The sequence below is a fragment of the Solea solea genome, chromosome 4 (assembly GCF_958295425.1).
Source record: "Solea solea chromosome 4, fSolSol10.1, whole genome shotgun sequence".
Taxonomy (NCBI): Eukaryota; Metazoa; Chordata; class Actinopteri; order Pleuronectiformes; family Soleidae; genus Solea; species Solea solea.
Genome location: NC_081137.1, coordinates 24,469,400 through 24,487,689, shown reverse-complemented (window position 1 = coordinate 24,487,689; position 18,290 = coordinate 24,469,400). Strand labels below are relative to the sequence as shown.

Genomic DNA, 18,290 nt, shown 5'->3' with positions numbered 1-18,290 from the left:
AGTGGAGAATTATAACATCTGACCTTAATGAGAACGAGGATCCTCTCGAGACTTCCTCTTCTTCAAGGCACCAAGGATTTCTCTGACTACCTGTTCCCTTTATGTGGTGAATTTAAAAGAAGCTTCCATTTGCTTAACAGGAAGCTTTGCTGTCACTCGTGGGCCACAGGGAGACGCAGCCACTCCCACAGAGACACAAGAAGCCTCAATATTCCACTTCTACCCATGTCATGTTTCTAAGAGGAGCAACAGGAGGGAATATTATAATGTAACGACCATTAAGAAACATACACTGCACTTATTATTATATTATATATTATTATAAGGTTATAATTAAACATAATGCGATCACGCGAATGTGATAAAGGTTATAAAGAATATCATCAAGAACCAATAAGAGGTTTTGTCAGTGAGAATCCCAGACTGTGATGATTCAAACCTCTTAGTTATTAGAGGATTAGAGGAGTACTATCATAATAACCAGTCACATTTTATAGTTTATTAATCCTTTGTTTAAGCTCCTGGGAAACACCTGATATGTTATATTCTATTTCTTTGTTAAATTTCCAGTTGTTTCAATTAGAAAGAGATGATTTACATTTCTTTGTCTGACTTAAATCTGCTCCAAGAAGCAAAACAACAACTTTGGCAAACGTATGCCCTCGTGTTGATGATCTGTGACAGTCTTTCCCGCTGGGTTCTGTGTTTGACGCATCTGTTTCTCTCTCCCTGACAAAAGAAAGAAAGAATTCCATCGTTCCATCGTTCCATCGTTCCATGTCCCTCGCTCTCTCTTCTGTAATACCCTCTCTCATCCCGTCATCCTGTCGGCCTCTCGTTCTCTCCCTTTCACGCCGTTACAAAGAGGACGGTCGGTGGAGCGGAACACAGCGGGAGGAGGGTGGAAATGAGCTGTGGGGTCCAGTCAGTGTGATTTAAACAAGGGAGGCTAATGTGCTGGTCTCAGAGCGGAGGACACGTGCTCAGCAGCAGCAGCAGCAGCAGCAGCAGCAGCAGCAGCTTCACGTCAAAGATATTCAGACTCTTTTTAAAAGTACCTTTGTGGCACATCGTGAGCCGTGTTTGACGATGACGCCCAGTCACAAATGTGAAGATAATTGCAAAACGTGCAAAACACTGAGGTGTTTGCTCACAACGGGAGGCAACTGCTGATATCATTAGTCACATTAGTATAATATTATTACTGTAAAAACAAATGATAGTAGTAACAGTAAGAAGGATTAATGTCACAACACTAATGTGTGTCACTGACAAAGATGCTCACTGAATTCACAAGTCAATTCTTTGTGATTTCAACCTTAAAATAGAAAAAATAAAAAACATAAATGCTAAACTTAACACCAGGAAATAATCAGCTCATTTTCAAATTCTTATTTTTTACTTTCGACTCTTAAGTTAAAGAAAGTTGACATCAAACAGGTGGATGAGCAGTATATTTAGTTTCGTTATTTTAAAAGCGAGTCTCATGATTGACACATGGTTGAATCCAGACGTCACGTACCTTTGACCTCCTTCTCGTTCCTGAACCAGCGCAGGTCAGCGGCGGGCTTGCTGCCGTGAGTCATGCAGGTCAGAGTGATGTGGTCTCCCTCCACAGCCGGCTTGGTGAAGCCATCGATCTCTGGCTTCTGCGGCACACCTGCAGGACGGAGTGAGAATCACAGCCGTGGAACTAATTGAAATCAACAACAACGTTATCTCGTCGTATTGAAAAGTGGTCTCCAGCTCGTCCTCCTGCAGGGAGATGAGCGAGTGAGTGAGTGAGTGAGTGAGTGAGTGAGTGAGCGAGTGAGCGAGTGAGTGAGTGAGTGGACTACAGAGCAGCACACGCTGGTCTCTAACCACCGGGCCATTCCCATCTTTACGGGTCAGTTCACATGAATTATAAACCACCATCTTTTCTCTTGTACGACGAGTGGTGTTAAGTCATGCACTTTGTTCTAGGGTGGTGAGACGTCTGTCTGTCTGTCTGTCTGTCTGTCTGTGCAACAGCTCCAATACAAGACGAGTGACTGGACTTTTATTTATGGTGCTGAAGCTCACAGAAGTGAAAATTGCATTTTAAAAATGGATCACTTGTTTCTGGTATTTCTACTTTTTCTACCTTTAATAAAACAATGTGTTCATGTGTGTGTGTGTGTGTGTGTGTGTGTGTGTGTGTGTGTGTGTGTGTGTGTTAACACCGGTTAAGTTTAGGGCTAAGATTTGAACTAGTGCTCCAACTAACAATAATTTTCATGATCGATTAATCTGTCGATTATTTTCTGCATTAATCGAGTAATCGATGAGTTCATAGTTGAACAGTGTTTGTCAAACGTGGAAATGATGATGTTCTCAAATGTCTTATTAAATGTCTGATTTAATTTGAATGATTTCTTTGTTTTATGGAGCAAAGACAGGAAGAAAATATTCACATTTAAGAAGTTGAAACAATCAGAAATCTTGTTTTAATAATGGAAAAAATTATATTTAATAATTTAATAAATAATAATAATAATCGATTAATCGAGTAATTGTTTCAGCTCTAATTTGAGCTGTGGTTAAGTTAACTGGTTATGGTTGAGGTTAGTGATAATGATTCGTAAAAGCTTTGTCTAAATAAGTAGAAGTTAATGCAGCGTCATTGGAGACCAAAGCCTGGTCCTAATGAGACAGAACCACATTCCTGAGGACATGGTTTAGTTTAAAAGATGTTAATTGTGGTCAGGTTAAGATTAGGATTAGGCATTAACTGGATAAACATGGGGATAACGCTCTGTGTAGGCTGTGCAAATGAATAAATGAATGGAAGGTGACGCAGCGTGCTAAGAAGAATAGCTGCGCACACCTGTGTGTGTGTGTGTGTGTGTGTGTGTGTAGACCACAGACAAGGACACGAGGTTGTACAGAAGATGTTAATTACTGGCCTTTCCTATAATGAGTGTTTTAAGTGTGTAGACTCTTCCTTTCTAATGTCAATGAGCAATAAGTCTGCCTCAGGCTGAGCGACTGAAAGGTCTGTCAGTCAATGCCATCGACTCACTGTGGCCTCGTCTCACCAGCTGCTGGAGGTTTTATTACCACCTGAAGGTCCTGCCGTGTTCCGCTTTTCATCGTGGTGATGGGAGAGTTTCCTGCCCGGCACACGCAGCCAGAGTCTGACTAACGCTGCACACGCGTGCATGCTTTTCTCACTGTCTACGCTCAGTGTCAGTGTCGTCACTGCAGAGAAGTGGCTTCACTCGTATAAAGTATATAATAATAATAATTCACATTTTCTCATTTATAAGCAGATGACTTTCCTCTCAGAACTCAGCGTCCTATAATCAGACAAATGTGTTTATTAAATCTCTGTTTTCTGGTTCACGTCCACCACTGATTTAGTAAAAATACAACATAATTCTCTGCATATCCTCCATGAGAATGAGCCTTTATTCCCCAGAGGGAGGTTGTTAATACAGAGTCAGCTCACGCTTCTGGAGGTCGGGTTGGTTCGTGGAGCGAGTTTGTCTTATTGATAAAAGTGAAATCTTCGTCCTAAGGCAGAAGTCCCATGTTCTCATTGTATTTGTGGATAAACGTGCAGCAGCTGTACTTCCACTAACATGAGCAATGGGAAATTAGAAAGATAGATGAAGTCAATTCAATTAAATAAAGAAACAAAAGAAAGAAAGTGTCTTTTTTGTCGACTCATGATGAAAAACTAACATGAAAGATGTTTTCTGCACACGCAGAAATATCAATTTATCTTAAAGGAAAAACAATAGATGTGTCAAGGCTGTAAATACATCTTCCTGTGATTTAGTAAAGTTTTCTATTTTCACTGATATTATTTTGTGATTTGACGTCACTCTGTGCAGCACTTTGGTTTTTAGCTCTGGTTGTTTTTAAATGTGTTTATAAATACATTTGAGTTGAGTTGAGAACGGTGTGAACCTGTTTATTTACTGTGCATATGATTCAAGTTTTCTTGATTCTCTTCCAAAGTAATAAGTGTGTGTATTTGTACTTACCCAGAACTGTCAGGTATGCTTTGGCTGTTCTGACGGGCATGGTGAAGAGGGAACAGGTGTACATGCCTTCATCAGACAGTGTGACGTCACTGATGCTGATGGTTAACTCCGCCCATGACGCGCGCACCAGCTCAATCCTGTTGTCTCTTAAAGCTGAACACAGAGACAGAAAGAGACAGATGATGATTGTTACTGTGTGAAGGATTCTACAATAAAGCAGAAGACAGTTTCAAGTAAACATCATTGTTGTTTCACAGAATCAGCACAAACACAAAAGGAAAGAACATAAAATAAAGAAAGAAGTTTTGTTCTCATTTAGGGAAAAATAAAGCACGACAGAACTTTTCCTCTTTTCTTATTTTACTGTGCGATTGTTGGCTCATGTTCCTCTCTCTTGTTGGCTTGAGTTTAACATCGATATGTTGATTTGTTGTCTCTGTCCCAAACCTCTCCTCCATATGTTCCTCTCACTCTAACCCTAACCGGTCGAGGCAGATGCTGTACATCTTTGAGTCTGGTTCTGGTTCTGGATCTGGATCTGGTTCTGTCAGAGATGTATTTCTGTTTTCTCTCTCCACTGTTGCCTGGTGTTTTCTCCTAGTGTGAACTGTTGGGCTTCTTTCTTTGTTTTGCAGCTGGAGACTTTTTCCCTTTTTAACATAGTTTTACTGCACAATGAATTCATTTTTCACTTAAACATTTTGCCAGTTCATCTTGAGTAACAATGACCAAATTCCTCATTTGATATTGTTACTTTAAGTCATAAAAAAGCAAAGCTGTGTGGTGTAAATAATGAATGTGTGATTAGATTTAAAGGCACAAACAATCACGTCAAAAAGTTCCCTCAAAACTGAACTTTCTATTGAATCTTTAAATGTGTGTGTCAGTGCACCAGCGTCTCACCTGCTGCACACAAACAGCCTTTTCTGCAGGAATCTCTTGGAGACATTTTACTTATATGAAAATGCAATCTACCAAAAGACATACGGGAATGGAAATCAATAATGCAATAACAGGTTGAGAACGAGCCCTAATGAGAGTTTGGCAAGATGTGAGACTTGGAATGGATTTGCTGAGATTGGACGGTCAGTTGAGAGATACTTGGTACTTAATGTCTATGATACAGTGAGAGCAGGCGTTACGCTTCAGACTGTGCTGACACCTTGAACATGATATGATTCATGCCTGCTGTGCCCAGTGGGTAAAGATGTGATATTAATAAAAGGAAAAGACAAGTTTGTACTTGAATGACAACAACAGCGACTGATGTGTGCACACAAACACTTCATTTATACTTATACTTATATTCAATCCTTCCCTTTGTAAGAACAACCTTTGTGAACACTCAGGTGCAGTCCGTGTGTATGTGTGAGCGTCTTCAAATGAAAAGATGTCGAATTATTTGTGTGCATTCTCTTTCATGTGCGACCACATGAAAGAGAACTCTTATGGTAAATGTGAGCAATGACACAAAGAGTGGAACAACCGTGTGCTTTCATACCCTCTGCAGAGTAAAGGCCATTACAGAGTCTGTTTGTGGAGAACTTTAAAGAGTGGAAGGTATCTAACATGCTGAAAGTCTGTTTCAACATCCCAACACTTTGAGACAACATTAAAAAAGTGATGTTTCCTTTTTTCCTTTCACCTCATGTGACCCTCATGTGGAGCATGTGAGGTTTCATCCGAACTCTGGATCAATTCAAAATCTAACACTTCTTAAAACGTGACTTTCAGATCATCTGCAGTGATCTCTATATGCTGCATGAACATGCTTTACATGTTGATACATGTTATTTACATCTGTATTTCTGTAAGTATATACAGTGTGTGTGTGTGTGTATGTAGTGAATTAACATGGCCATTAATGCAAATACAAAGCCACCATATTAGTTTTAGTCTAAAGTCTATATAGTGAGACCAGACACACATTTCTACAACCTGTCAATCAAATCAAAGAAAATACACTCAGACAAACAACTCATTATTTCAGCCTTTGTCTCAGTCTCTCAGTTTCCTCCCTTTCCTCCCACCATGACCTCAGTCTGTATACTCAGCAGCAGCAGCAGCAGCATCAGCAGCATCAGCAGCATCAGCATCAGCTGTGGTGTGGTTTCCGGCAGCAAACCCCTCCCCGCCCTAATGGGTACGTGGTCTTTGGCCGGTGAACCATCTGGCGCCGCTGTCTACAGAGTCTGTCCCAGCAGCAACAACATCAGACTGCACAGGATAGAGAATTGCACCAACAGGGTGAGGAAGAGGAGGAGGAGGAGGGATGCTGAAGCATGTCTGATTCCCTTGACACAGCAGTAATATTTTACAGATCTTCATTATGTAAACTAACAACATTAAAATGATGTCTAATCTGTTTTATTATAGGAAGTGGATCCTAAACGTTACACACACACACACACACACACGCACAGGCACAGTGAAGTTTGACAAAATGTTTGTTGTAAAATGAAAGCAACAAAAGCACAGTCCACTTCTCCTGCAGAGTTTTCTGTGTGTGTAGAAAACTGTGAGTCCAGAGCAAGGTTGAATATCGACAGCAAGCAGAGGTGAGAGATGTATCCTTTGCTGTGTGTGTGCAGGTGTCGCAGACTCTGCTGCCGTGCATCAGTGCTCTCTGCCCTGAATACGTCCACGTTACAATCCATCGACATCCAAGAGGAATCGTTTCATATTCAACAATAACTGACCTCATTTAGCCTTCGTCTGCATCTCTACCAATAACACGAGACCAGAATATGTTTGAGAGTCAGAGACTTTACAAACTCAACAAGGACCTTGAACACGACCATTTTATGATTTCTTTAGCAGACACTGTTTAATATTAAGTCACTTATTTGCTGAGTTTGCCTTGAATGCAGCCATGATCTGTTTGTTTTTAAATATCTAATGGAAGAGAAACACAGAGAACAGAGAGAAGGTTTACTAATAAATCAAACGTGATGTTTTTATTCTTATTGAAAAAGACAGTGAATGATGTTAATGCTGAATCTCACATTTAAAACACAAAACACAGGTACAAACAAAAAAAAAGCTTATTGTCATTTTCACAGCTCTGAGTGAGATGAACGTCATCAGTGTCTGCATGTGGATAAGTGTGGGTGTGGATATATCTATATATATATATATATATATATATACATATATAACATACTGTGTAAGGATAACAACGATATAAACAAACAGCTGACTTCTATTTACTCATGTTTTCCTGTTTGTTTAAGGACAAAACCTCCCTGACATCAGTAAAAGATGAAATAAAAAGAAGCACCTTCATCAAGCTTTTCTCCAGTTCACAGTAAACTGGTCAGTGTTTGTGTTTAGATCCAGAACCAGGACATCTGTGGCATCTGTGTGCTTCATACTGCATCTGATAGAAGCTGCTGTGCACTGTGTCTGCTTGGCTGATTATGGCTGCTGTCAGAACCTCAGCTGAGGCAAACCTCTTCCCCTCCGGATGCTTCCCACTCTGATGTCATCTGTGTTTGTTATTTTCTTATTTTATTTTTTACAGCACACAGAGATTCATCGTGTTAACTCAAGACTATTCGACGTCACAAAAACAAGGTCACAGAGACACGTCGCCACCTCCTGCACCAAACACAATTATGTGTCCACTCTCCAAATCGGACTAAGACACGGTCAGACTTAGTTCTGAAGTCAGAGGCAATTATTCATTATAATCATTGTTTTCAGACTCAGGTAAAAACAAGTGTGAAAGTGACTTTGAAAGCTTGTTCTGTGAATGTGGAATAACACAGCTGATGATTCTGTGATTCATCCATGTGTTGCACACACACACACACACACACACACACAGAGAGAGAGAGGAAAGCAGCACATTTCTGGTTTCTGCTGCATATAAACAGCAGGTTTCTCTTCCACCATCACAAGCAGCAGGTGAGTAAAGATGGTGAATGAAGGCTTATACATTTGTACATTACAGACATGTTTATTTCAAAAGCACAGAGTGAATGCAGAGTAAATTAAACTCTGAACTCACATGCTTTTAGTCATGTTTGTGTTACGGGTCCCAGAGATGTGAGACCACATTAACAAATATATACCTGTGATAGCAGGTAAAGGAGAGAGACACATGAAGAGCAGGTTGTCGTTTTCCCCTTAACAGGCTGTCTCTCCTTTTATTAAACATCAATTATCACATAAGCACAATGTATAACAAATCTCAGTGTTATGTTCAGATTTACCTTTTCACAAAACAATCAAAATCAACATTCTAGTCTCACAAATTGTCTCATCTTTTGCTCTTTAAACATAATCTCTGAAATTCAGATTCATAACAGTTCCGTAAATATATATATTACCTTTTTTCACCACAGTCCAAACTGATAGAAACACTAGTCCAGGTAGTGTAATTTCGCTGCTTAAATCCTTTACCTATATATATATATATATATATATATATATATATATATATATATATATATATATATTTATATATATATATATATATATATTTATATATATATATATCTCTACCTTGCTCCCATAGCAGGGCACTGAAATTACTAAATTAAACAAAGTGCTTATGTCAAAACTAAATCTACCTGGCAACAGGCGCATGAACAAAATAAAAACAAAAATAATTATGTCAGATAAAACTCATAACAATACACTTTCACAACAAACAGACTTTTCACTTATAGTGCAACTGCGGCCGCGCGCGGCACAAAATGGCGTCTTCGCGGGGAAACTTTCTTATATGTTCTCTGTCAATTAGTAACAAAACATTAAGATAACATGCTATAAACAATCACGCTCTTAATATTTGTTAATATAGAACAAAATCACGGAGTAAAAATCGCGGTGTACACACACACTGACCTGTGATAGCGACACATGAAGAGCAGGTTGTCGTTTTCCCCTGAACAGGTTGTCTCTGAGCGGCAGCGGTTGCACACCCCTAACCATTCCCCGGGCAACTCTTGGGAAACAACGGTTCCGCCCTCCCCATCTCAATATTTGTGTTGCACCACCGAAATAATAAATCATTAAAAAACAATACTTTGCATAAAATAATTGCAATCATAAAAATAAAACAAAATTGTGGTTACCTATTTTAGGTGTGCCACATTTGCACATCTTGTCCATTTATTTCCTTCCTCTTTTCTTCCTTCCTCTCCTTCCATCTTTTCTGCGGCCCCTCCCTGTCCTTCCATCTATCCAGGGACACGATGCATTTGTATAGAACCTTGGCAGGTGTTTGCTCATTCAAGTGACACAATTTTATAATGAGAAAAGTGCAAATTTCGGAATATACCGACCTATACACCTGACTCTGTCTGGATGTGACTGTTCTCTTTTTCTTGTCAACAACCTGTCTGGGGACTCTGTGTGTGTGTGTGTGTGTGTGTGTGTGTGAGAGAAGGGGGTGGGGAATGCAATGTTTATTGAATAGCTTAACGCATATTTGGCACCTCAGCCATTTCTCAACCTCCATTACCTGTTATGCCTTTCTGAGAAATACCGTCTTTTAAAAATGTAAGACGTGCCATACATTATACAGTAATTGGCTTGGAGATTTTTCCAGTGACAGGAATGATTTTCTTTCATCAGTTACTACCTGCCACGCCGGGTTCAGTGGGAAACCTCCAGCAGCCCGACTTCATTAAATCTTTTGTGAGAAGTGGGTCAGCGAGGAGACAGCTCCTGCTTAGAAACCCTATTGTATTCTGCATCAGATGCATTTCCCCCTTAAAGCCTGAAAGTAAATGAACAGTTGCCCCATTTTTTTACCCACTGCAACCATTCTTCAAAATGACACAGCAGAGTGTTTGAAAAGTGGACAGTATGATAATAATCCCGCCACACTTTCCTACAAGAACAATTTGTCCAGTTTCATTTCAACACGTTATTTTTTCCACAATTCCTTGTTCAAATATGTTCTTGTAGGAGAGAGAGAAATAATTTGCCTGCCATTAAGTCTGAGATAATTTTCTTTTCTTTTTTCTTTATTATAAGTGTCTCTTATAATAAAGGCAGTCAAAACTGCACCTCTAAACGCTGTAGAGTACAATGTGTTTAATAAAAGGCTGAATATTTGAATAAAAGACATTCAAAAATGAGAGAAGACACAGGAAAATGCTCAAGGTCAAAGAAAAAAGTTTGCTTGTGTCTTTTCGAGGTGATAACTGTTTCTGAAAGCTTTCATAAAACGCCTCCTTAATTCCTCTCCTTTATCCCACCAAGGCCTACCTAGCATCTAGCCTTTCCACTTTTTCTTCCTCATGTTTTATGGTCCTAGTCTTGGGGAGAGGGGACTTGTTAGGGATCTTTGGAGATTTACAGGCGAGTTTTTTTCTATCAGAGAGAACACCGCTCCAATCTTCAGGCCGATATGAAGGGATGTTTGATGGAGGCACTCTTCCAGGAAATAAAACAAAAAGACAGCTGTCTCCAAAGTTTAACTTTCCTGCTAAGATTAAGCTTTGAGAAAAAGTTCTTCTATATGTTAAATAAAAAGTCTGTCAGGCATTTCTTATTTTGGTATTTACTTTGGAAAACTTTAAAAGCCAATCCCCTAAATTGCTCAGTCACAGATACTCTGAATGCATCAAAGCTTTCATGGTTACAGACTGGAGGTGGAATGCTTGACATTCCACAGGCGCACACACACACACACACACGTATGTGCATACGTGCACACACACACACACACACAGACACACACACACAAGCACAAACAGCAAGCAAATTGATTCAGGCAGCTGAATATCTGACATCTGAGGACCAGAATAGTTTCATATTCAGCAGCTCAGGGGTCTAAAAAGCAGCAGTTGGCTCTTCGCTGCTCAGCCATAACACTAATCTTAATGTTTAAACAGATTCAATCAATCTGCAGTTGACAGGGCAGAGATGTCCAGCACAGGTGCAGAGAGAACTCTCACATCTCATCACCTGTGGAGAGCTGCAGATGACAGTGTGTGTGGTGACTCACTGGGTTCAGGATAAGTGTTAAGTGTAATATTAGCGCGGCTGTTGTGTCTTTAACTTCAGCCAAATCAATCATTTCAACTGCATATGTTGGTAGAACAGAGTCAGTTTAATTTAATTAGATTTTTAATTAGATGTGTACAGACTTTTATTCTGTATTTACTAGTTTTCTTATCATTCTTTGCTCTTTTTTTATCCTGCACAAAAACCTGCGGTACATACTAACTGTGAGCGCAGATGGCAAATACAATCTCTCTTTAATCTCTTAAAGAATCATCCAAATGGATGAATAACTGAGTAAAATGATTGAATTATAAAATATCATATTTGACAAAGGACCACACATAAAAATATGATATAATAAATAACATGTTTCTTAAATGAATATTTGAATGACCTGTGAAACAGCACAAGGCAAACACCTGTACGTGCTTATAAGGGCAGGTAAACCTTGATCTTCAGAAACTTTAAATACAGACTTTGGGAGTTCTGTCACAAGAGAACTGTAAAATCACAGTCGCTCACCTCGTTGAATAAATGATTTAAAAGTCATAAACCTTCACCACTAAAGACCTACAAGTTTAGCCTGGGAAGTAATTACACATACAGTAGGTTCTTTCTAGTACGGCAATAATGAAGAAATGAAATCTATGCCTCAGCAAATGGTGCAAAATGTCTTCATCGAGGAAATAAATCCATATAATCAAGTCTTGAAATACATGAAACCAAAAGAGCCATTTGTAAAGAGATATTAGTCTTTTCTGAATCTCATAAAAGAGAGAATCCCTCTTGCTCGGTGCTCATCTCGCTCTCACTGTCAGAGAACAGTTGAAGTCCCTCAGTGGAAACTGATGGAAGGGACAAAAACGTCCCATTTTCAGGACAATGACTTATTTGAAATTCAAACAACTCTTCACAACCACGGCGACACCTTTGAGAGGACGGGAGACGCAAGAGTCGCCGCTTTCATTTGACTAAATGTCTTGGAGGCGAGACTCGACGTTGACATTAAACAACAACAGGCTCCACTCAAAGCTTTTATCTCTGTAATATATTTATGCTTTTAACAGACACTTTGTGTCACACCACACATGCACAGGTCTGTTGAATTAGACTGACAACATCATTGTAACCACTTCAATCAAGAATAATAACAATAATAATTCAATCTGTAAGTAATACATCTTTTTTTTTTACATTTCTACACTACACTAAACATCCTCCTGTCAGACCGTGGAGAAAACATCTGAGACATCTTTCCTTTCTCACGGTGGCAGAAAGGCTTTAGAAAGACCTGGATATGAGTACATCATCTCCACCAATCACAAATCAGTGCTTATCCATACCATAATGCTTACCTAAAACATGAAATAAAGTTGCATACAATCAAATCATTGTCAAATGAGTTCCCACAATGCACATGAAGCCTATTAACGCCACTCAACTCTCTCTGTGTGATTCTCAGTAAAGTGTCTGGATTAAGCGCATATGGGATTTACACAGACTTCCTTCATTATCCTTCTGTCCACTCTGCGTCCGTCTCTGTTTGTGGACTCACAGATTGTGACTGTATGAACAGTGAGCAGCTCTGTGTGCAGCAGCTCTGTGTGCAGCAGCTCTGTGAGCAGCAGCTCTGTGTGCAGCAGCTCTGTGTGCAGCAGCTCTATGAGCAGCAGCTCTGTGTGCAGCAGCTCTGTGAGCAGCAGCTCTGTGTGCAGCAGCTCTGTGAGCAGCTCTGTGTGCAGCAGCTCTGTGTGCAGCAGCTCTGTGAGGAGCAGCTCTGTGTGCAGCAGCTCTGTGTGCAGCAGCTCTGTGAGCAGCTCTGTGTGCAGCAGCTCTGTGTGCAGCAGCTCTGTGTGCAGCAGCTCTGTGTGCAGCTCTGTGTGCAGCAGCTCTGTGTGCAGCAGCTCTGTGAGCAGCTCTGTGTGCAGCAGCTCTGTGTGCAGCAGCTCTGTGAGCAGCTCTGTGTGCAGCAGCTCTGTGAGGAGCAGCTCTGTGAGGAGCAGCTCTGTGAGGAGCAGCTCTGTGTGCAGCAGCTCTGTGAGCAGCAGCTCTGTGAGGAGCAGCTCTGTGTGCAGCAGCTCTGTGAGCAGCAGCTCTGTGAGGAGCAGCTCTGTGTGCAGCAGCTCTGTGTGCAGCAGCTCTGTGAGCAGCAGCTCTGTGTGCAGCAGCTCTGTGAGCAGCAGCTCTGTGTGCAGCAGCTCTATGTGCAGCAGCTCTGTGTGCTCTGCTCTGCCGATGCCATGAAAAAAGACCCCAACCTGACCCCCTGGTGTGATATGGAATAACCTGCAGAGAACATCAGTTGTTGATTGATTGTCATGTTGACTGCAGCTTCCTGCTACTACGCTTACTAAAAAGAAGGGAAGGGGAGTGAAAATGTGAATGTTTGTGAATTGTAATGCTGTGTACATGTGTGCGATTCATACAGTCACAATCTGTGAGTCCACACACAGAGACGGAAGCAGAGTGGGCAGAAGGATAATGGAGGAAGTCTGTGTAAATCCCATATGCGCTTAATCCAGACACTTACAAGAGAGTGTGATTCATACTCTATTACACTGGACTAATGCAGCTGAGAGACACAGGGCACGGTCATTTCAGCAGCCTTCAACCAACAAAATAACACCCATGAATCCTATTTATGGGGACTTTAGTGAAGAGGGTGTGAAAGGTCAGGGATAAACCCTCTGTACTTATTAGCCATTAAACATGACTGGATTTGTGTCTGTGAATGTGAGCAAAGATAGAAAAGCTTCTCTGCAGAACCATGGAACTGTTTAGATTCAAAGTCTTTTCTGCAGATTTCATTATCTCACAGGCACTGAGGTGTAAGACTGATGAGGATGTTGAATTCCTACAGTTAATATAATATATTGCATATTAAATGTTTAATATAGATAACATTTTAGCCATGTATATTATGTACCGCGTATATATTAGTTCATATTTTTCATCTATTTTTATTGTTATAAAAACAATCAAATCTAAATTACATTACATTTAAACATTCTATTTCAGCACATAAATGTGGAGTCCACTGCAAACGACTGTCGATGCTGAAACGGAATATTTTTTGCACCAATCAATTAAACAACTATCCGAGCCTCAGGTATCTGTGCTTGTTCTTTTGATTCATACTTTACAGCTGGAGCTGGAAGCAGAGAGGTGAGAACAAGAGGACTGCAGAGAGAGGCAGCTGCACAGCAGCGTGCATGCTCCACTCAGAGAGTCTGTTGGAGCAAAACTCCCTTTCCTTCCTATCTACTATGGATTGCAGTGAACCTGCTCCACAGTTTACACTGATCATGTTTGTACTTGTTGTGTTTATCTAAAACTGTAGTGTGTAAGTCTTTAGTGTGTAAGTGCGCTGCTGTATACACACAAACAGTCCCTCAGTCAGGTCTGATAGTTTTGCGAGACAGAGCTGGTGTTCAGATGAAGGATGCAGCATACACATAATGTAACCTACTTTACCTGTAATGGCATGATTTTTGTTCACAGAAGCAGAATAATCAACAACATCAACAACCACAAGAAAAATCCCCAAACGTGAGTTCGGCAGCAGCTTTAAGCGACTGCTGAACTCACAGAACGAGCGATTCTGGCGACAAACCAACAAACAAACAAACAAACCAACAAACAAACAAACAAAAAGAGACGTTCGTGGCAGGTGATGCTCTCCTCTGCTAATCCTCCTGCTCAGACAAAACAAGTCGTATGCAGAGCTGACCATATCAGAGGTGTTTGTGTGTGAGCGTGTTTGTCTGTGTATATGCGCACACCAACATTTATGAGACAAAGTAGAAAAGAAGATTTACCCTCATCCGTCATCCTCAGAGGAACTGATTTAAGACCACATGAAAACAGCATCTGGCATCATGTGTGTGTGTGTGTGTGTTTTTCTGACTACACCTGCTGTAAAAACCGAGCAGGGAAAAAAACAGACTTGTGAAATGTGGGGCAGGCACTGTAACACAACACAGGCACCTGACAAACAAAGAGGCTTTTTGTAGTTTCTTCTCCAGTCTGAAATAAATTAAATAAAATGCTGTTTTTTTTTAAATTTGTTTGGTGCATCATCGACCACAACGCCAACACTGGAAAAACATCTGTCAATCTCCAACTCACCTTTCTTGTCCCCAAAAAAAAGGGTCTGCTGTGCCGGGTTTGACCACTGGAGGGAGGTGTTGTCGTTGTACTCCACACGGCAGGTCATGTTTGCCGTCCCGCCCTCTGTCACTGTCACATTCTGAACAAGAGGGTACTGACCGCTGATGCCTGCAACCAAACACAGTGAGAGGACATGATTCACAGGGAGACAGAGTGAGACAGATGCTATTTATATTATATTATAATACTACCTTTGTAAGGTGGCTTTGTTAATTATGTTTTAAATACATTTCTCTTCAGTGTAAAGACAACCATCAACTACAACTAAACAAATGAGTATTTATCATAAAGACACACGTAAAAATTTAAATACTTTTTCTGTCACTAGAGAACAAAATAAACTTCTCACACTGTAGAAAAAAACAGAGAAAATGTGATGATTCCAAATCACATGTTCATGCAGGATGGCCACTCACTACTGTGTGCTCAACTGGACGCTAACATAGAAGAAACAGGGGATTTTAACCAATTACAACACACTCTCTGTGGATTTGTGTGCATGTTGTGTGTGTGTGTGTGTGTGTGTGTGTAATTCCTGCGTTGCATGGGAGAAACAAATACTGACTGTAATTGTGTGCAAGCTCCACGCAGAGTGGAGCTAGTTTTCAGCACCATGGACAGGTCACCTTCACAACTGGTTTATCAAAAGCTGCCTGAAGATTTTCAGAACTAAGGACAGCTCACTCATTCTGTGCGTGTGTGTGTGTGAGTGAGTGAGGTGAGTGAGGTGGGGGAGGCGGGGGTGTGCATGCAAGTAAATAATAATAACCATAAATCTATTTCTGTCTTCATCCCCCGGAGGAGAGGTTTTAAACACTGTGTGAATAAAGTCTTAGGTAAGAGAGATTATTCATCTCCAGCTAACTCCCCTGTCTGAAGCACAAGCTTTCCCAGGAAAGGATCATAAAGATGAAGAAAAACAACTGTACAAGAGGAGATTTTCAGATTCAAACACTGCTACTGTATTAGACCAAAAACCACCACCACAGTGTAATTATCAACAGCTTCTTCTGTGTTTTCCTCACGTCAGTTCATGATTGGGAAGATAAATAAAAGCCCAGAGAAGGAGCACTTGTCTGCAGGCTGAGCAGGTTTCACAGAGACCTGCGGTGAAGGACGCGTGGAGAGGAGAGAAGATGAGGTGAAGGAGGGAAGGAGCGCTGGAGAGAGGTAAGTCAAGGAGCACGGGTCATTTCCAGTGTTGATTAAGGCCTCCCGAGGTTAATCATGCATGTGAGAGATAGAGAGGGAGGAGGAGGGGAAATGGAGGAAAAATGGGTCTGCACTATGGGAGGCCAGGAATATGTTTTATTCATGGAAGTTTTGCATGAGGCATGATCTGCCAACGATTTACCATTCTCCCGCGCCTGCCCTCACTCTCTTTATTACATCCTCTCTTTAAATCACTTACTTTCCCTCCTTTTTCTCACTCTTACAGTTGGGGCATCATGCAGCCTGGTGTGATCCACTTTATTTCCTTTGTGCTGGCGACAAAGGACAGTTAATGGTTTAAATTTATAGCCAATGGTGGCAATGAGGATTTCTGAGCCAGGTTCTGCAAAATATGACATGGGGGATCATTTCAGTTCATTATTGGATTGGATGTGTTACTGTAGTGGGCGGGGTCGTCATAGCACTGCCGTAATGTCATTTTATTCATGACACAAACTAGTAACGAGCAAAGTAGTTCTTATCGGTGTACTGAATCATTAGAATCAGTTAATTAAAAGATTAGTTCAGTACTTCCTGCATGACTCCGTCTGACACAGTCACTGAACTGAAATACGAGTGAGCGTGGTTGTGATTCGACTCACGATCTCCGGCTTTCAGCAGCACTGTTGCTAAATAACCCAGACTCTTCTGTTCAATATTGAGATTTTAGACATTTCCTTTGGTAAATGTTGGGGATTAACACGTTTTCAGGATTTTGAATTTTCAGCATTGTTTGCTTTGATTCTTGTGTCGGACGTCGCGCTCACGACTCTTGAGTGACGACACTCTGACCAATCAGTGAGCGGCAGACTGACCACGTGACATTTAAGTATGGGCTCAGCTGAACACTGATTCTGCTGCTGTGAGGATTGTTTTACTACAGTCCAAACTCGAGCTGAAACTATCAGAGATAAGAAATGTGCATGGACTTTAATGACAGGCTTTGAGTTTGTATATCACACCAGGTGTCATACCTTACATGGTCTGAGGTTCCTCGCCTCAGCCTTGTGCTAAACGTCCAGTGGGACCGATCGGGCCAAAGGGGCGACAATGATGGTTATATTAGAGCAGTGCAGTAATTGACCACTGGAGTAGGTTCTTCTTTTCTCCCCTCTGGCCACCCAGGCCTGATTTAAATGTATCTCCAGAGGGAGGGAAGCAGGCAGCTGCTCTCTTCTGATTTCCATGTCTAAATTTAGGTTCTTTTCTCACTCCACCTCCAGTCGTTCTCCTACTTACGGTCTCCTGCTCTATCTTTTCCAGTTCACATGCATTCCACTCAGTTCTCAGCCCCGCTCCCCCCCCCCCACTCCCACCTCTCTCCCTCTGTCACGTTTCCTCCTCTAGCTAATCCCTAAACGGTGACATTTCCACTTTCTTTGTCTCTCATTTTCATATTCTCTTTGTCTCCCAGTGCTCCCCACTCTGCTGGGTTTATCTTGATCCTACCTCCTTTCTTGTGCTCAGGGGGGCGGGGTCACTTTGACACTTTGACTGACATGCCGAGGGTAAGTCAGGTCAACGTCTGTGAGGCATTATGAAGTGATGCCATAATTAGCTCTGCTTTATTCAGCTTGAATTGGATAATATGCAGCACAAGCCGCCGCAAATGGTATAAAGTGGAAGAATTAATTTGGGATTGCATGTGCAGGCGACCGCTGCCCGCCAAAAAAATAACAAATCACAGTTTCCTCTGGAGACATAAACCCAGACCTTGCTCTACCCTCCCCCTAGATTTTAATGGGACCACTCAGAACGGAGCTATATAACGACCCCCACGTGCTACTAATCATGGCTGCCTGCAAAGCCTCCTCACAATCATCTGGGTCTGTGCCTCCCACTGCACAAAGCACTGCAGCCAATAGTTCTCAGAAGTCTGAAACAACGAGAAACAAAGTCTGAGCCTGTGCAGCCGCTGGAGATATTCAC

General features: G+C 41.2%; 1 protein-coding gene across 5 annotated transcripts in view; it reads right to left on the bottom strand.

Annotated features, from left to right (window-relative positions):
- Positions 1-18,290, bottom strand: part of cadm2a (cell adhesion molecule 2a) — a 148,766-nt gene that overhangs the window by 23,993 nt on the left and 106,483 nt on the right. For 4 of the 5 annotated variants that reach the window (XM_058627030.1, XM_058627033.1, XM_058627032.1 and 1 more), the window contains 3 exons: positions 15,108-15,257; positions 4,014-4,166; positions 1,523-1,660 (listed from right to left, as the gene is read on the bottom strand). In XM_058627030.1, coding sequence (XP_058483013.1) covers positions 1,523-1,660; positions 4,014-4,166; positions 15,108-15,257 — 441 coding nt within the window. Of the gene's footprint in view, positions 1-1,522; positions 1,661-4,013; positions 4,167-8,867; positions 8,967-15,107; positions 15,258-18,290 lie in introns of those variants that run through there. The other variant, XM_058627034.1, reaches the window with a different exon arrangement.